Source organism: Thalassophryne amazonica, chromosome 15 (genome assembly GCF_902500255.1).
Source record: "Thalassophryne amazonica chromosome 15, fThaAma1.1, whole genome shotgun sequence".
NCBI lineage: Eukaryota > Metazoa > Chordata > Actinopteri > Batrachoidiformes > Batrachoididae > Thalassophryne > Thalassophryne amazonica.
In genome coordinates, this window is record NC_047117.1 from 83436942 (window position 1) to 83457788 (window position 20847).

The following is a 20847-nucleotide window of genomic DNA, read 5'->3' on the forward strand; positions in this document are numbered from 1 at the left end:
GTACTATATAAATATAATTATAAGTGAATAGTATATTGATGTGTATGTCTGTGTGTCGACATGTAGTAGTGAATTTATATTTATGTAAATATGACTGATTAGAATTGTTGGACTTGTACTAGCAGGGGTGGGCGCTAATAAGCTTTGCTTCAGCCCACACCCTTTCGGACTCACTAGTTTTGTCTGTGTTTGTTTGTGGAATTGTTCATTTTTTTCTATCTGAATATTTTGTGTGCCGAATAAAAAACTGTCACTTTGTCACTTTATTTATGCGGCGTGACACTCCAGTCCATTAGGTGGCGGTAATACAACACTAGTTTACAAGCGAAGCGGTCGCCTCGAATGAGAAAAGAAGCCGGTTTTAGTCAAGCTGGATCTAGACGAAAGTGCAGCGATTGTCGCTTTCAGTGTGTTTTACAATGTTTTATGTTCATTCAAAGGTAAAATGTGACTCAAGTTATTAGCGTTGTGATTCCTTTACATCCGGCGTGTGTTTAATTACAAGACGAAAAGTAATCATCGTGCTTTTAGGGAGTTAGCTTGAATTTGAATTACTGCTAACTTTATGTTGACTTTCCGCCTTTTTTATGTCGATGAACAAGATGAGAAATAAATGGCGACATTTTCTTTCGTTTAACGTTTAAATTCCCACAACTCTCTGCTTTCAAGCTCTTACGTGTGCACTTTAGCTTTCGTTTAGGTAAACTAGGCGTTGAACATGTCAAAAAGAAGAAGTGGCCCTGTCACTGAAAACCCAAACAAACGAGTCAGAGCTGAAGAGGTCGACGAGGAGGATGAGGATGGAAACACTGCAGCTTCACTACAACAGGTATTTACTCTGTCTCCAACATGTAGGGCAGACCGGGGCAATTCCATAACTAGATTTATTTTCTCCTGGTTATAGGTGTTTAGAATTGGAGGGGAGAAAGTTATATTTCAGGTATATTTTATAAGAAGGCTTCTGATTGTCTTTTGACCTTTCAACCTGTCTGGCCAAAAATATGGCAGTTGAGCAGACAACAAAAAACAATCCATTTTTTTAGGGTTCAAAACTACACCATCCAAGCTTGCATTGTGGTAAGTATGTTTCATAAACTCTCAAATAATTGTATAGAATTGATATTTTTTTTTAAATAAAGGATCTAATAATGTAAAAATATATGTTATATCTTGACCTGCAGACTCAGTTGTAAAATGATTTGACATATTCTCAACACTGTGAATGGGGTAAATCCATAACCCTGGGTGTGTAATTATCCCAGAGGTAAACAGTGGGTTGTTAGGAAACACTTAATTTCTTAGGAATACATTAATTGATCTGGGATTGCTCACACATATATTTAATGATAAAAAATGTGAATTTTGTCATTTTAAATTACTATTTTTTTCTATCTTTCCAGCAAAAATGGTGCGTTTTGATATTCTATTGGAATGTGAAACTAAAATGGGTTTAGCAAGTTGTTGTTTCCTTAAAGTTTAAATTTCAAGATTGACTAAAAGATGTATGACTGAATTTCTGACATTGTTGAATGTTTTACTGTTAACGTAAATGGGGTATGGAATTGCCCCGTTCCAAATTTTTGTTTAGTAGGTATTGTTTGTTTGTTAGAATGAGTTTGAATTGATTCTGCTTCCACATGGTTAAAATATTGAAATTTATAAAAGTAGGGTATGGAATTACCCCGGTCTGCCCTATTTACTTTCTGTGAAAAGTGTTTGAAAAGAGAGAGGGGGAAAAAGTAATTGTGACTGTTGTATGTGGACTTGACAGGGTATCCTTTTTTTGTAGCTGTGCGGTTAAAAAAACAAACATTGAAGCTATTAAAATACATTGCTGAAATGGCTATTTTGAACATATTATTTTTTGGTAATGATGTGCCCTTAAATTGTAGGAAAATCGTGCTGTCTGAATTACCCAGGTAGTTCACTAGAAGAAAACTAGTTTTAGTCTACTTTTACAACTAGTCATACCAGTGGTCTTGAGAAACTGCCTCGACGACACTTTGCTTTTGTGTCATTTCGCCCCTAATATATACAACCCCTGGCAAAAATGATGGAATCACCGGCCTCTGAGGATGTTCATTCAGTTGTTTAATTTTGTAGAAAAAAAGCAGATCACAGACATGACACAAAACTAAAGTCTTTTCAAATGGCAACTTTCTGACTTTAAGAAACCCTGTAAGAAATCAAGAAAAAAATTTGTGGCAGTCAGTAACAGTTACTTTTTTAGACCAAGCGGAGAGGAAAAAAAAATATGGACTCACTCAGTTCTGAGGAATAAATTATGGACTCACCCTGTAAATTTTCATCCCCAAAACTAACACCTGCATCAAATCAGATCTGCTCGTTAGTCTGCATCTAAAAAGGAGTGATCACACCTTGGAGAGCTGTTGCACCAAGTGGACTGACATGAATCATGGCTCCAACACGAGAGATGTCAATTGAAACAAAGGAGAGGGTTATCAAACTCTTAAAAGAGGGTAAAATCATCACGCAATGTTGCAAAAGATGTTGGTTGTTCACAGTCAGCTGTGGCTAAACTCTGGACCAAATACAAACAACATGGGAAGGTTGTTAAAGGCAAACATACTGGCAGACCAAGGAAGACATCAAAGCGTCAAGACAGAAAACTTAAAGCAATATGTCTCAAAAATCAAAAATGCACAACAAAACAAATGAGGAACGAATGGGAGGAAACTGGAGTCAACGTCTGTGACCGAACTGTAAGAAACCGCCTAAAGGAAATGGGATTTACATACAGAAAAGCTAAATGAAAGCCATCATTAACACCTAAACAGAAAAAAACAAGGTTACAATGGGCTAAGGAAAAGCAATCGTGGACTATGGATGACTGGATGAAAGTCATATTCAGTGGTGAATCTCGACTCTGCATTGGGCAAGGTGATGATGCTGGAACTTTTGTTTGGTGCCGTTTCAATGAGATTTATAAAGATGACTGCCTGAAGAGAACATGTAAATTTCCACAGTCATTGATGATATGAGGCTGCATGTCAGGTAAAGGCACTGAGGAGATGGCTGTCATTACATCATCAATAAATGCACAAGTTTACGTTGACATTTTGGACACTTTTCTTATCCCATCAATTGAAAGGATGTTTGGGGATGATGAAATCATTTTTCAAGATGATGATGCATCTTGCCATAGAGCAAAAACTGTGAAAACATTCCTTGCAAAAAGACACATAGGGTCAATGTCATGGCCTGCAAATAGTCCGGATCTTAATCCAATTGAAAATCTTTGGTGGAAGTTGAAGAAAATGGTCCATGACAAGGCTCCAACCTGCAACGCTGATCTGGCAACAGCAATCAGAGAAAGTTGGAGCCAGATTGATGAAGAGTACTGTTTGTCACTCATTAAGTCCATACCTCAGAGACTGCAAGCTGTTATAAAAGCCAGAGGTGGTGCAACAAAATACTAGTGATGTGTTGGAGCGTTCTTTTGTTTTTCATGATTCCATGATTTTTTCCTCAGAATTGAGTGATTCCATATTTTTTTCCCTCTGCTTGGTCTAAAAAAGTAACCCTTACTAACTGCCACGATTTTTTTTCCTGATTTCTTATAGTGTTTCTTAAAGCCAGAAAGTTGCCATTTGAAATGACTTTAGTTTTGTGTCATGTCTGTGATCTGCTTTTTTCCTACAAAATTAAACAACTGAATGAACATCCTCTGAGGCCGGTGATCCCATAATTTTTGCCAGGGGTTGTATAACTGCGCACTACTATGAAAATAGCAAGGTGGTGCATGTTTGTTATGCTGCACCGCGGCTACAGTAATATTGCCTCTCTGCAAAACTGTCATGGGATTGTTTCCCAATGGTCCTTTCTGTGTGGAGTTTGCATGTGTTTTCTCCGGGTTTAAATGTGGGTTTGCTCTGGCTTCCTCCCACTTCCAAAGAAGGTTCCAGTTCCATTGTAAGTTGGGTGAAATGGTAACTGCAGGTTTGTGTGCCAATGTAAGTGAGTTTGTCTGTTTGTATGTGACCCTGCGACAGACTGGTGTCCTGTCCAGGGTGTACTCTGCCTCACACCTTATGACTGATAGGATAGGACCCCTCCCCCCATGGGCATAGAGAATGAATGCTTGGTATATGGCACCGAAACAGCAAAAAATGCAACGAAGACATGCACATCCAAAACACATAAAAAGGCATGCTGGAACAAGAAAAAAATGCATCAAAAATAGAAACCAAATAACCAACCAAACAAACAAGACTACAAAAAGAAAAAAAATACACTAATATGAATATAGGCAGAATATCTAAATCAAATACATAATAACAGAAATGATAAACAGAGATACACACCAGGACACGTGTCCTGTCTTGTTTTTCGTCTGTGGCGCATGTTTATCCGCTTGCCCTCTTTAATTTGTGAATGTTTACAGCGGATAACATGATCATATGTTTTTAATTTTGGCTTAATTAGTTTCCAGGTGAGGGCAATTACTAATCATGTCTGTATTTAGACAGGTGTTTCTCACCTCTTTTTTTTTTGTCTGATGAAGGGCACATATGTCGTGTTTAATAAAACCTTTTTGTATTGGAGCGCTGTGGCTGTGCGGATCGTTTGGTTTCCGTTTTTGATCGAACCAGCAAAAGTCATCCAAACTATCAAAAGCTATTGTATTAAAAAAAAAACTGTGTACCAATAGCAAAAGAAATACCATGGAAATGCCACATGCAACAAATAATGTAATGCTGTATGGTTTATATAACAATCATACTTCAAAAGTTTTTCCTGCTCTAATATAATGTCATGCTTGCAACAATAGTCTATCCAGCACTTCAGTTTCACAGTTTCCGGAATAATCTTCATATGAACATTCATGCATTCTTGCCTAGTGAACTATTCATTGGATTTTTTCTTTTAACCTATTTGAAAATGCTTTGCTGCACTTTGTTTAACTGATCTTTATTATTGTAAGTATGTTCTAAACAGTGAGTTATCCTCCTGAGTCTGGTTTGCTTGAAGTTTCTTCCTCGTTAAACGCCTGAGGGAGATTTTCCCTACCACTTTTGCCTGTGCTTGCTCAGGGGTGTTTATGAGGTTAGACCTTGTGAATGTTATTTGGTGCTATATAAATACATTCAGTTGAATTAAACTAAACTCTGTTATTAGTTGAATAACAATGCTAGAAAATGTATGAGGAAAAACAGATATGTATTATTTATAGGAGTGTGTAGCAGGGTGCATGAACGAACCTGTTAACCTGTGTGCTGTTCAGGTCCATTCCGGTGGTGATGTCTTGAGTGACACAGGCATTGTGAAGAGCATCACATTAAAGAACTTCATGTGCCACTCCCTCCTTGGCCCCTTCGCATTTGGTTCCAATGTCAACTTTGTTGTTGGTAACAATGGAAGTAAGTGGTTTAATGAGTGATGTATTCCCAAAAAGAGGATTGTTAAATTCTCTGGATTTTCATTTTTCCCTCAAAATTCTACACAGTGTAAAGTGTTTTTTATTATAGATTTTTGCAAATTTATTTAAAATAAAAAACCAACAACTACTAAATCGCATGTACATAAGTATTCACAGCATTCGCCATGAAGCTCAAAATTGAACTCAGGTAAATCCTGGTTCCAGTGACCATCCTTGAGATGTTTCTACAGCTTAATTGGAATCCACCTGAGGTAAATTTAGTTGATTGGACATGATTTGGAAAGACATACATCTGTCTACATATAAGGTCCCACAGTTGACAGTCCATGTCAGAGCACAAACCAAGCATGAAGTCAAAGGAATTGTCTGTAGACCTCCAACACAGGATTGTCTCGAGGCACAAATCTGGGGAAGAGTACAGAAACATTTCTGCTGTTTTGAAGGTCCCAGTGAGCACAGTGGCCTCCATCATCAATAAATGGAAAAAGTTGGGATCCACCAGGACTCTTCCTAGAGCTGGCTGCCCGTGTAAACTGAGCGATCGGGGTAGAAGGACCTTAATCAGGGAGGTGACCAAGAACCTAATGGTCATTCTGTCAGAGCTCCAGCATTCCTCTGTCAGGGCTGTGAAAATTCCACAGATCCAAGGAATTCCGCAGATTTCATCATGTGAGTCGGGGGGGGGGGGGGGTGTTAGTGTTGTACTCTGTAATGGTCATCATCACTGACTTTTTAAGATGCCTATCACAATATGTTTCTTTTTTTGTGACCTCGTGCAAGTTTTATAAGTCCGCGAACACTGATCTGTGTGTTACAGATACAAATCTGTGTCCTCGGATTCACGGAACTTCGTGGAGGAAAAATGCCACTCAAAGTGTAGCTGTTAGGACAGTTGTCATAAAGCGGGACTGGTTGGTTGCTGTGGGGACACTGGCTCGTGTAGGACGCTTAAGCTAAATGTAGCTTGTGGACATCGCAAACTTTTAGAGCTCTCAAGTTTTTAAAAGAAGAATTGTGCAGCCTGTCTGTGTCATGGAGTGACGTCGGACAGAGCGAAGATGATGAGAAATAGACGGTTTGAAAGAGTTTGACAAGGATGAGAATCCATGGAATTGTCACTTGCTTCATGAACACACCTGAAAGATAAACGGAAAAAGTGAACTGTGATATCAGGAAATACAGTAAGAATTTTTCTCTCCCTGGAAAATAAACATTGTGCTGTTCAAACTGGATTTTATACTAGATGAAGTGACTTTTTTATTATTAATCAAAACTTTATTTTATTGGAGAACAGACATTGTGACTTTGAATGGATTTACATGAATTTACACAAGAATGTAAATTAGTTTTTATTAATGTAGACTTTTTTTCATGGGAAAAAGACACTGGATTTACAGGAATTTACACAAGAATGTGTGACTTTATACTATAAGGTGTGTTAATGATATTTTATCCTGATTTTCAAAATATTCTACAAGCTTTAGCTGTGGGTTTTGAAATGCTGTAACAGTCTTTTCAGTCTTCCTTAATTTCATGTAGTTTAATTGTTCTGAGTTAATGCATAATTTGGTTTACAATTAAAAGGAAAATCATTCCAGGTCCAACTTCCACGTCATATTCTGTTATTTCAACATTATCATTGACAGTTTAAATGAAAGATTGAGTCTAGGATCATTTTAATATGCCCTTCTTTTGAGATTTTTTTTCCTCTAAGGAGATGCTGAAAATGTATCATTAGATACAAAATTAATTGGTTTTCTGGGGCCCCACGGGCCCTAAACCCCGACTCGACCCCCTGCAAATTTTTCTCGGATTTCACAATTTTCATTTCACAGCCCTGTCTGTGGAGAGAGAACCTTCCAGAAGGACAACCATCTCTGCAGTAATCCACCAATCAGGCCTGTATGGTAGAGTGGCCAGATGGAAGTCACTCTTTAGTAAAAGGCACATGGCAGCCCACCTGGAGTTTACCAAAAGGCACCTGAGGGACTCTCAGACCATGAGAAACAAAATTCCCTGGTCTGATGAGACAAAGATTGAACTCTTTGGCGTCAGTGGCAGGTGTCATGTTTGAAGGAAACCAGGCACCATCCCTACAGTGAAGGATGTTGGTGGCAGCATCATGCTGTGGGGATGTTCTTCAGTTGTAGGAACTAGGAGACTAGAAAGATGAATGCAGCAATGTACATAGACATCCTGGATTTAAACCTCTGACTGGAGTGACAGGACAACTCTGTGAATGTCCTTGAGTGGCCCAGCCAGAGCCCAGACCTGAATCTGATTGAACCTTAATGACCTTCATCAAGTGAAGCTTCCTCGGGGTTAAATATACCCTATGTATATAATTGTGATGTATTTGCTGATGGTCAGGGTTTCTGGATGCTAAACTCACATTAACCCAGGCACTAGCCCAGTCAAATATAGGTTTTAGATCTGGAACATCACTCCTTCACATTGTGTGTAATGCCAAGGGTCTGTAATAATGCTGCAACAAAAACCGGTAGAGTCTCAAAATAAAACCATGTGTGCTTCCAGCAGAGTGTAACAATTTATGAAGAGAGTGTGGTGTGAGAGGGCCCTGTAAAGAAACACCATCGTCTTTTAAAGACGATCTCAGCTGCAAATAAAAGATAAAGGTGTGTGGGATATCATACTTAATGAATCGTTTCATCAGGAGACAGTGTGACTGTGGTTACTTACAAGATATGAAAGGCAGAAAGCAGTGTGAAGGCATGCATCAAAACTGTGTCCAAACCTGAAGCATAATCCGCATGTCTGCTGCCCACATTAAAGTCCAGTGTCACACAATATGCAGCAATATAGATCTGAGGATGCACTGATCCTGTTTTTTTTTTTTTTTTTTTTTTGGGTGCAAGTTACACACTGGCTATTAGTGTTACAGTGGCATATGACTAACCATGTGGTATTTAACAAGGTGGGTCAGGTTCATGCACAAGCTGTCTGAAAGATCTTCATGCATTTCTCTTTTAGTTCACATTTTTCTTTGATCTGTCTGTAAGGTTGGAACACAGCAATGCACACCATTTATATATGGCAACACCACTTTCTGGAGCCCTGGCTCACTGAATATTAGTCCAGTGCATAGAAGATGCATCGCCTTTGTCTGTGTCGCCCATCAGTTGGTTGGATCACCTTGTGAATGCGATAAAAGTCTACTGACATATCAGAAAATGTTCAAATGTGCATCGATTCAATTGTCGTCTGAAATCGCGATGCATCGGTTGCTGCGTGCTTGCATTGATCTAAAAATCATTCTAAACAGACAGAGGGAGGGAGAGTCCTTCATGTACCGTTTTGAGAATGGGGCGCATTTCTGAAAATAAATAAAAGTACTTCATTTAGTCATATTTGGAGTCAGTTTGGATAAATTGTTCGAGTCAGTTGGGATTAGGGTTGGGTTTTGAGAACCGGTTCTGTTCGGGTATCATTAAGAAATTATTTGATCCACTGATATCAATAGCCTTTTTACTTAACGATTCCCTTATCGGTCCTTCAGAATGGCTGTTGTTTTTGAGGGTGTTTGTCGGGAAAATGATGATTTTCTCTACATTGATTACAGACCCTGCAGCGGGTCTGTAATCAACTGTTTCTGCAGCGTGGTTCTGCATGGAACCTTGAACCAATGAAGCAGTGCTCCGATCCGCTGCTTCGTTGCTTCTTTGCTTTGCTCCTCTTCAGAAGCGGCAACTCCGCTTCTTATCCCCTCTCAAAGCCATAAAAATGTCAATCTTGAGTCACTTGTTTGGATTAAAGTAACTAACTGGGACTCCTGTCTTGTGAGATAGAAACGAGAATTGTCCTGCAGACTCCAGCAGCTGTCTGAGTTCAGCTCAGACATATGAAGAGACTTTCATGTCATTAATGTCTAAATAAAAATGCTTTTGACAAAAACGGCAGATTTTGTTTATTTCTTTTTATGTCCAGAGATCAAGGATCCAATGACCAATTTCATATTTATTTACTTTACGACTCAGTAAAATGTTGTTGACAGAAAAACTGTAAAGCCTACTTTTACTACACAGAAAATTCACAGGAGGTATTGTTAGGAATCAGATCGATAAGCTGAATTGATAATGGTATCTATCAATAAAATCTTATCAATACCCTTCCCTAGTTGGGATCAGTTTGGGTAAATTGTCGCACCCCGTATGAGGGAACTGATTCCTGTTCCTTAATGTTGCATCTGGTAAATTTGCTGCTTATAAGGAGTCAAACAAGTCCTTTGCCTCTCTAGGATCAGAAGAAGAATACCATAGTATCATACTGAATTTGAGCTTCTTATTTTCTATTTAAATTTTTGGTATAATTTCTTTGTATCATGTTGAAATGCATCATATCACACCAAATCGCATTCTATCACATAGTGAGGAATTGAATCGCTATGAAATGCATATCGCATCGAGAACAGGGGTGAATCGTATTGCGTCGTCTGTATGGCAAGATGTATCGCTGGTAGTGTATCGAGATGCGTATCATATCGTTGTCAGTGATGAGATTCACGTCCCTAATATACAGACATTCTCCACATCAACTTTTAAGATGAGCTTGATTTTAGTCTTGCTTTGACCTTTTGACCTCTGAAACTGGGTAAAGTGTCAGATACCTCGTATATGTTGATCACCTCCAAAATGTACAGGACTGTCCTCCGTGCATTATTATTACTCTTATTTTCGATGTTCTCTAGCTAAACAATTAATTCTTTCAGAGCCATCCACTACAAATACAAACGGAAATATACCTCTGATCTGTTTGTCTCTTGTAGATTATTTCTTTCGTCCACAACTTTTTTGTATACATACAATGATCTCCTTGTGCGACAGGTGGAAAGAGTGCCATTCTGACAGCTCTCATAGTTGCTTTGGGAGGGAATGCACAGACTACAAACAGAGGATTATCCCTGAAGGGTTTTGTGAAGGAAGGAGAGAGGTAACCACACCCACATCTCGTGCCTGAAGATCACTTACTCTGTCTGAGACCTGCTGTAAATGTCTTTTTGATGACTTTTGTTTTGGTGGAAAGCCTGTAAATGTGAATGTGGCCACAAGTGGCTTGTCCTTCCTTTCTATGCAGGCATGTGTCACTACAACATTTTGATAGTGCGATAACATTTATTCCTTCTTTATTTGAAACAGACAAATGAAGTCCATATGGTATTAAAAGAAATACAGTATTAAAAGAAAAAGACAAGTAAAACATTCATTTAAACAGTCTGTCCATCCATTGACATGATCCTAACATGCAGCATTATACAGTATTTCACAACTCCAATGGATACATTCGAGGGTTTTAATAGCTGCTGTCAGCTGAAATCATTTTTACCAGAGGCCAACATATGGCCATCGGGTATTGCGAAGACCTGGCATCTGTCCTCCTCTCTGTCTGTGTACAACATAAATCCAGTCCTATTACTGCTGCAGTCTTCAAATTCACAGGGAACATTCTTGGGACACAGACCTTGGACATGTTCAAAGATGGCCAACCTTGATGTATTTTAAGAGGTTACAAAGTCACATTCTGTTTTGTTTTTGAGTGGTGGGGATGACAGCCAATCAGAGTAGAGCTGCACCGTGACGTGAGTCGCTGGTCTCTTCAAAACCGCTTTGCTTTGTGTTTATATGCATGTCTCTCATATATTATGTAAAAGCTTGTGATAAATAAGCACTTCTAAAATGGAAAACGCCATTTTTTTTGGTACCTGATAACATCTCTGAACTTATTTTGCAGACGTTAGCATGGTGACGTCACAGGTTGGTAGCTAGCTGCAAAACTCTTTCATTTGTGTGTAAATATACCCTCTTTTCAATATATAACCCCTGGCAAAAATGATAGAATCACCGGCCTCGGAGAATGTTCATTCAGTTGTTTAATTTTGTAGAAAAAAAGATCACAGACATGACACAAAACTAAAGTCATTTTAAATGGCAACTTTCTGGCTTTAAGAAATCAGGAAAAAAAAAAAAATTGTGGCAGTCAGTAATGGTTACTTTTTTAGACCAAGCAGAGGGAAAAAAATATGGAATCACTCAATTGAGGAAAAAATTCTGGAATCATGCAAAACAAAAGAACACTCCAACACATCACTAGTATTTTGTTGCACCACCTCTGGCTTTTATAACAGCTTGCAGTCTCTGTGGCATGGACTTAATGAGTGACAAACATTACTCTTCATCAATCTGCCTCCAACTTTCTCTGATTGCTGTTGCCAGATCAGCGTTGCAGGTTGGAGCCTTGTCATGGACCATTTTCTTCAATTGGATTAAGATCCGGAGTATTTGCAGGCCATGACATTGACCCTATGTGTCTTTTTGCAAGGAATGTTTTTGCTCTATGGCAAGATGCATTATCATCTTGAAAAATGATTTCATCATCCCCAAACATCCTTTCAATTGATGGGATAAGAAAAGTGTCCAAAATATCAACGTAAACTTGTGCATTTATTGATGATGTAATGACAGCCATCTCCCCAGTGCCTTTACCTGACATGCAGCCCCATATCATCAATGACTGTGGAAATTTACATGTTCTCTTTAGGCAGTCATTTTTATAAATCTCATTGGAACAGCACCAAACAAAAGTTCCAGCATCATCACCTTGCCCAATGCAGATTCGAGATTCATCACTGAAAAAGCCTCCTGCAGATGCCGTTAAAACATAAATATTGGTTTTGATTGAATGATTGATAGAGGGGCTTTATTGAACATGTACAAATTGTACATAAGACAATAGGCTCTTAATAATTAATTAAACAACTGCAAAGAGCACAATGCTCATACGGCTGAGGGTATTTTAGCATTGCGTTATATTTACAAAATGCGATGGTAACTTCTGATTGTGTCATGTATCATGGTCCACCCCTTAGGTTTTGCCATATGAACTGCGGGTTAATTACAATACTTACATATTCTCTGCTACTTTTGCACCACTCAAAGCAGCCTGGGGGTTGACTCACATCAGGTTACAAGAACAGAAAGAATCACACTGAAATATCAGGAGTTGAGAATGGAATGTGTGCTCTGTCAGTGATATCATTTAAATGAGTGAGTGCCCACCTTGTTTTCATGCAGCTGGAAGTCAGTCGAACTCCAAAAAAAAAAAAAAAGAAAAAAAAAAGACCTAATCTCACTTTTTTTTATTGATTTCTGTGCCTGCTCAGGCGAGTACTAATGTATCCTGAAAGTGTTATGTCAGTGCAGTTATTACAGTTATACCACCTATGTAGGAACACAAATGAAGAGGAAAACTTGTGCAAATTAGAATGATTTTAGGGCAGCTTTAAAATGATATAATCTAATTAGGAATGACTATAAATTTGCCTAAATGCTCCACATCAGAAATAATTTTCAACTGACAGGTTAGAGCAGTGATTCTCAACCGGGGTGCCGCGGCACCCTAGGGTGCCGTGACCGATCGTCAGGGGTGCCGTGGGTATTTTTCATATTCGCGATTATTTTTCATATTCGCGATTACCGTGAATTATTTATTTTATCCACAAAGCATAAAACCACTCAGAATCTGACGTCAAACGTGCTGCAGCCTCGCTCTCGTCTTAAGGCGGGACAATAACAAGGAGGCTGACGGCCGATTAAAACATTGCCGTCTTCAAAAGCTGTCTAAAATGCGAAGCTGTCGGTGTGTGTGTCTGTGCCTGTGTGTGCGCACGCGCGGAGTTAACAGGCTGCAGACAGCGAGGGAGGGGGTGGGTGAGGGAGGGGGTGGGTGAGGGAGATTCCTGAATGCAGGCACGACATGTTCAGTGCGCAACGAGCGCGGAGCAGAGAGAGGATTGTAAACCCGAGTGAACGTTAAAACGGAAAAGTGAAGCTGCCTTTACTTCTCTCTGAACTTTCTCTAAAGGTGTGATTCTGCCGTTACCGTCCTGTTCACACCATGTGCGCGTCGTATGCTGAATTTATGAGATCATGAGATGAAATAAACGGTCAAATATCTTTAAAAACATATTTAAAAAATGAGAATATATGAATGAACTGAGCCACAAAAAAACAAACAAACAAAAAAAGAAAACTCTGAACTTTAACAGCTGTTACTTTCCAAAGGTATTTATTTGTTCAATCTTGAGCTTAATGCAGTGTTTAAGCACAAAACGTGACTGATGAGGAGAAATAATTTCAGAAATGCAACAGAAACAACCACAAATCAGAAAAAGTTGGGACTGTATGTAAAATGAAGATAAAAATAAAAATGTTGCACCATTCCCAGTTTCTCCACTTACAGAAGCCAAACATTCCAGAGTTGTGTAATTATACTACAATAGTGGAATATAAAGAAGGGGAAAAAAAAGAAAAAAATTTGTCTGACAATTAATCGTCTCCAGAAATTCCTAATCGTGACAGCCCTACTTGAGATCAGAGCGCAAAATGCTTGAGGATTTTCGAAATGCGGTGTTTTCTGTATCGATTTTCTATTAATAATAATAATAATAATGATATTTGGGTTTTGCGCAAAACCAGAGGTAATAGCATTATAATATTATTTTGGTTGGTGGTGTGCCGCAGGATTTTGTAAATATAAAAAAGGTGCCGCGGCTCAAAAAAGGTTGAAAATCACTGGGTTAGAGGAGTCCTGAATTTTAAAATTGAAAAGTATTTTGTTCAAACCCAGCCCTTTGGTCTTGATTGCTGACCCCAGAGAATGTAGATGTTAGCATATGTGTTATATGTTTTGTTAGCCAGTCAACTATATTTTTTCTACTGAAAGCCAAGGCAACACTGCCTATCTCTTATTGAAATTCATTTTAAAACAACACTACTTTTAATTCAGCAAAGACCTATAGGGGATGCAGTGTTTTTGTCCTCTTTCAGTTATTCTTTAAAAAAAAAAAAAAACTTTTCATGTTAGGTGGCTTTCCTCCTCTCCGCTGTGACCATGGGTTTTAGCTGTGCAAAAGTCACCAACCTAAGCATGAGGAATGATATCAGGTTTTAAAGAGCACATACCATTGAGTGGGAAGTCCTCAGTTTTTGAATTGTAGCTTTGTCAAACCAGGTTATACTTGATGAAATGGGTAGTTGGTGTATGGTTGCTTTCAAACAGTTGTCAAACCAACAATTCTGGAATACTTGAGCTGCATCTTCTCGTGAGACATCCGTACTTGGTATGGTATGGTAAAGGTATGGCACATTTGAGGACAGATTATGTTGAAATGTGTCCTGTTGTCTTTTCTGAGTCTCGCCAAATTCCCAATCCAGTAATCTTGGAATTGTCAAGTAATTATAAACATGCTTGTTCTTGGAAGTCGCATGAATTGGCTCGATGGATTAAGGCATATTTTTCTGTCTTCTCAGTTCAGCCGATGTGTCAATAACCCTGCACAATAAAGGACGAGATGCTTACAGGCCTGAAGTGTATGGTCAAGTCATCACTGTTGATTTGAGAATAACCCGTGACGGGTTAAGAACCTACAAACTGAGGGGAAAATCAGGTAAAGACTCTTTGTTTGTAAACAGTTTGTAAAGTTTTAGCACTGTATCTCTGCTAGAGATATTGAGACTGCCAGTTTGGAGGCCTTTGGGGATATCACATGGATTGACTCACGAGAGTTTGTTTTAAACATTTTCTATGCTAATGAACTTTTTTCCTTTCATGCAGGGGAGATTTTTTTTAAAACTTCATTATGTATTTGTTCAGACGCAGCTGTTGCTGGGTTCTTAATGCAAAGTCAACACAGCTTCTGTTTGCTTAAATATGTAATTATGAATGAAACACATCTTTGTTCTCTCTCATAGGTCAAGTGATCTCAACCAAAAAAGAAGAGCTCCTGTCAATTCTGGATAGTTTTAATATTCAGGTATGAGTTAATTTGGGGCCTAAACTCTCCTGTGCAAGACTCAAATGTTTTTCTAGACTTGGATATTTGTGATTTTGCTTTTGTAAATGATTTTGATAAATCACAAAAAAAAAAGGTTTCTTTTTAATGGTATCAGCATAATTCTGGTTCAAAACGTAATGATTCTGATGTCTGAGTGATGGTTGGTCAAGGTGTCTTCCTTCTCACACATGAATAAGAATGTTTCATAGATAATGCGAAGCAATTGCCATGACAGCCTGCAGCACAATAACTTTAGACACCTGGATACAGGTCACCAGCACAGAAAAAAACAATGATACTTTGTTGGACACAAATGTAATTAAGTTGTTTTCTATTAAAGGTTAACAATCCGGTGTCAGTTCTCACCCAGGAGATGAGCAAACACTTCCTGCACTCCAAAGGAGAGGGGGACAAATATAAGGTTTGTTTAACTTTAATATGTCTTCTTTTTGTTGGGTCTTTAGTTACCTTTTGTTTACACAGAAAACAGATTTTCTGTGTTGACCATGCTCTAAACCTTGATGCTTTTGCCCAGTTTTTTATGAAAGCTACCCAGTTGGAGCAGATGAGAGAAGACTTCATCCACATCAAATCAACTAAGAACGTCACGGAGGAGAAAGTGGAGCAGTACAGTGAAGTAAGCAGATTCATGATAAGATTACGTAAATGCCCAAGTGCTTATGTAAGTGTTAAGACCTTTAGTAATAGCTTCACTGTTTCTCTGTCCAGTGAGTATGACTTATTCCTATATGGCTGCAACGCTATGCTCGCTCTGATTGGCTGATTACCAGTCGAATATTTTCTCATATCGAACCAGTTACCATGACAATCAGTCCAGAACGCATATTTTCGTTACAAACCAGGAAGTTAAAAACGCGATTAGAAAAAATAAAGTCAGACATATACGCACTCCATAAATATCTAAACTGCTGTGGAAAAAACACAGATTGAAAGCTTACCAACTAACAACTGGACCATCTGTTAGCAAGTTCTTCATGGAGGTGAAGAAAGTGAACTAGTCTGACTATGAGGTCAACACTGTCAGCAGCATATTCAGGTGATACTGTAAGTTTGCGTGTTTATATATAAACTAATTATTAACCTCTCTTTCTCGGTCTGTACGGGTAGGCCTCTAAACACCTCAGTCTGATATTTTCCTGTACAGACCTCTCACTCAGTTAATAATCTTTTATTATACTTGGTTTGGAGATGGTGGGGGTGATTCGTCTAGCAGTTAAGCATTGGGCTTGAGACCAGGGGATCCTCAGTTCAAACCTCGACGAGACAATTACTAAGGGCCCTTGGGCAAGATCCTTAATCCCCAAGTTGCTCCCTGTGTGTAGTGAGCGCCTTGCATGGTAGCACCCTGACATTGGAGTGTGTGTGAGAATGTGGGGCATCAGTGTGAAGCGCTTTGAGTGTCTGATTCAGATGGGAAGCACTATGTAAGTGCAGTCTATTTGCTATGGTTTGTGGATCAAGATGTGAAGGATTTTGCTGTTCCCACATTAGTAACATGCTGTCATCATCACTTGGGTATGTCAGTGTGGTATGTTGTGGGGCTGAACTGAATAAAGGGACAGAGTTGCTATTCTGATATGCTAAAATGCTACAAATGTGAAACGACAGCACACCAGTTTGATATGTACTTGTTTTATTGCACAGGTTTCTTCCATGTGTAATAACATTACCTGATCGCCACATAGTTTATCTGGACACAGTTTGTAATGTTCTGACATTGTAGCTTTTGCAGCTGCAGTTATTTTTCAAGTTAATCTCCAGTCATATTCTATCTTAGCAGGTGTGAGCTTATAAATAATGCCAATTTCATGAAATCTTGTTGGCATTTAAAAAAATTATTTAGTAATATTACAAAGAAATTTAAAATAATGGAATAACTGTGTTGATTTGTGTTGTATGATGGTGAATGAAGTGTGCTCTATCTCGCTGCAGAATAAAAATGGGAAAATATGCAAAATGAATTAAATGTAGCTAATTTTATTATTATTATTTATTATTTATTTATTTATTTTTTTACATTTTTTTTGTGTGACTCTGAGAGCTCTACTGTTATGTGGATTTCACTGTAACAATTAGTTTTAATGTGACTGGTGTGTAGGTTTGTTTCCCCGATTTAAGCCAACCTCAGCAAAAGACCTGAGCGCATAACTGGGTTTATGTGATCAACAGTGCTTGAAAGATCTGAAGCGGAAGTATCTGGAGAAAGAGGACCGCTACAAGAGCCTGGGGTCCATGGATGAAATGCACACTAAACTGGAGGAACTGCAGAAGCAGATGGCCTGGGCCCTGGTGAGATGTCCATCTCAAAGTTTTCTCCTTTTTAAATATAATTGTAGAAATAATGAATTCCTTGCGACATAATTTGTGTTGTAAATGAGTACTAATTTTCAGGGTATCCTTAATGAAAAATAAATAAATAAATGTTTGTACAGTATGTACTAAAAAATATATTTTTTTTTTTGTACCAAGAAAGTCATGAAATGCACCAATTATCGGCATGAATGATTGTGGCAGGTGTCTGAGATGGAGACAGAGCTGCAGCCACTGAAGGATAAACTGCAGTCCGACAGACGAGCTACAGGGAAATATGACGAGAAGGTGGAAGAATGGAAGGTGAGATACAGTGCTGCCAAAAGGTTTACGAGGTCTATTAGAAAAGAAACAGACCTTTTTATTTTTTCAAAAACTATATGGATTTGAATCATGTGTGATTGCGTCAGACAAGCTTGAACCCTCGTGCGCATGCGTGAGTTTTTTCACGCCTGTCGGTTGTGTCATTCGGCTGTGGGCAGGCTTTGAGTGAGCACTGGTCCACCCCCCTCGTCGGAATTCCTTTGTCTGACTTTTTCCTGAGACTGGCGCTTTGCTTGATCAAAATTTTTTCAGGAACTGTAAGGCACATCTAAGTGGACACCATTCGAGAAATTCAGACGGTTTTCGGTGAAAATTTTAACGGCTGATGAGAGATTATGGAGTGTTACTACAGCCCACGGCGCGCCACGCCCCGAGCCGCCGTCGTCAGCCTGTTTTGATCTGAAAACTTCCAAATTTAAGTCTCTGTTGACCCAGGACGTCGTGAGAGAACAGAGAAGTTTCAGAAGAGGTCGGCATCAGCAGTTTATCCGAACATTCCACTGTTAAAGGACATTTTGTAATGAAAGACGTGCGGACGGATTCGCGCGTCGCCACCCATCTGCTCATCGCGTGGCGCCACAGCAAAACACCTCTGTTGGAAGCATTACAGGACAAGTTTGAACATGCCCAGCTGTTAAACAATCTCTCGGATACTCACTCGACTGAAAGCCATCGGAAACCGCCTGAATCTTAAGAATGGTTATCAACACGGAGGTGTTTTGCTGTGGCGCCGCGCCATGAGCGGCTGGGTGCTGACGCGCGAATCCGTCCGCACGTATTTCATTACAAAATCTCCTTTAACAGTGGAATGTCCAGATAAACTGCTGATCCCGACCTCTTCTGAAACTTCTCTGTTCTCTCACGACGTCCTGGGTCAACAGAGGCTTAAATTTGGAAGTTTTCAGCTTGAAACAGGCTGACGACAGTGGCTCGGGCCGTCCAGCTCCGTGGGCTGTCCTTAAAGCGACAGTAACACTCCATAATCTCTCATCAGCCGTTAAAATTTTAACCGAAAACCGTCTGAATTTCTCGAATGGTGTCCACTTGGATGTGCCTTACAGTTTCTGAAAAATTTTGATCAAGCAAAGCGCCAGTCTCTCAGGAAGAAGTCAGACAAAGGAATTCCGACGAGGGGGGTGGACCAGTGCTCACTCAAAGCCTGCCCACAGCCGAATGACGCATGCGCACGAGGGTTCAAGCTTGTCTGACGTAATTGCACGTGATTCAAATCCATATGTTTTTTTTTTTTTTTAAATAAAAAGGTCGGTTTCTTTTCTAATAGACCTTGTATGTGCCCTTGAGCGTTAACGCATTTGAATTTTGTGAATCTGTGAGCCAGTCTTCCATTTATGGACAGCTTGTCCCACTGTAACGTATTTTCATTTTGTATTCAGAATAAGGTAGCAGAGGCTGAGAGGAGGAACAAGGAGGTCCAGGAACAGTTGGAAGGTATCACAAAGCAGGTCCAGGAGCTTGTGCCCAAATGTGGTCAACTGAAGAAGGAAGCCCAGACACGCAGTAGTCTCCACAAGTCAAGTGAGGTCAGAGTTCACACTCTGCATTAGAGAATAGCAAACTGCTGTTTGTTTGCTCATATGTGTATAGTAAAAGGATTATTTGTGTGTTGTGCAAAGACCGATGCCAAACTCTACTCCATGTATTGTAAACTCATTCAAAGTTTATTCCTTTATCCCTGAACCAGGAATCAAAGACTGATCATGTAGCCTGCACAGTTGCTAATGTGTTATCTTCTTCTTCTTTGTCTTTCGGCTGTTCCCATTAGGGGTCGCCACAGCAGATCAATTGTTTCCATCTCACCCTGTCCTCTGTATCTTCCTCTGTCACACCAACCACCTGCAAATTGGATCAACTATGTACCATAAACAAAATTTATGATAATCTAAAGGTTGTAGATGTGAGCTTGGGATTGAAGGGTCATTGGTTCAGTTTTCTTGACTGGGATAGAAAAGCAGTTGATGACCAGCCTTCATTATGACCATGGAGGTGACCTTGAGCAAGGCTCTGAATCCTCATAAATCACATAAGGAGATCATAACACAGGTGTGATTATGAACTTGCTGAGTAACCAAGTTGTCTCATCTCTGGGCCCTTAAAAATTAGATACCAGATTTATTGAAAAACAAAGAAAATGCTGTAATTCATACTGCTCAGTGGTTATCCGGTTTGCTTGTAGAAACTCAAATTTAACCTGATGGTTGGCATTCTTGAGTTCATTTTTAATTATTGTTTGCTTTAAATTGCAACATTCTGTGAAAGACAGCTAACATCTCTGCACAAAGAGTTATGGACCTGTCTGCATGTTCTGTGAAGCTGAAGTTGAACATTTTTGTGTCCTTGTTGCACACCACTGTACTGGCCGGTGCTGCATAAGGTTTTAATCATGTGTAATATGCAGGTCAAGGTTCACAGATGTAAGGCTAACCTGAGGGACTTGGAAAAAGACAAGACTCAACTCATCACAAGAATAAATGACCTAAAGCTGAGGTATCACTCATGTTTACTCGACATCTTTGCTGTGTTCTTTCTTGTATTTAACATGAAGTACACACTAATTGATTGCTCCTTCCTGCTTTTGTGTATTTATTCATTTATTGGTCATCCTCTAGCATCAGCCAGATTGCAGGAGCAGAGAGCCAGGCGAGGATAGAGCGTATGCAGCAGATAGAGTCTGAGATTGAAAATCTGAGACACCACATCGCTACTCAGGGCCAACAGATTGACCAGTATCAGAATGCCTGTAACCGTGGCAAGGAGGAGTACGGAAAGATGAGGTGAGCAGCTGGAGAATAGAAGACAAAGGGAAAGATTCAACAATGGAATAACAGCTCTAACTGTTAGCAAATTTTTGCTTTAGGTTGTCCTGTAAACTTTTTCCCCCTTCTTCTCTCTCTTTTTTTTTTTAGGAAAAATCTCAATTGTTTTT

At 39.3% G+C, this 20847-nt stretch overlaps 1 protein-coding gene across 1 annotated transcript in view; it reads left to right on the forward strand.

Moving 5' to 3' along the window:
- Positions 1 to 361: 361 nt before the first annotated feature.
- The window catches only part of LOC117526297 (structural maintenance of chromosomes protein 6-like), a 36904-nt gene continuing 16418 nt past the window's right edge, over positions 362 to 20847 (forward strand). The window contains 12 exon segments of the mRNA XM_034188349.1: positions 362 to 829; positions 5246 to 5381; positions 10243 to 10348; positions 14725 to 14861; positions 15166 to 15227; positions 15589 to 15669; positions 15784 to 15885; positions 17439 to 17558; positions 17784 to 17882; positions 19298 to 19444; positions 20320 to 20408; positions 20531 to 20695. Of these exon segments, the coding sequence (XP_034044240.1) occupies positions 719 to 829; positions 5246 to 5381; positions 10243 to 10348; positions 14725 to 14861; positions 15166 to 15227; positions 15589 to 15669; positions 15784 to 15885; positions 17439 to 17558; positions 17784 to 17882; positions 19298 to 19444; positions 20320 to 20408; positions 20531 to 20695 (1355 nt within the window). The 5' untranslated portion in view covers positions 362 to 718.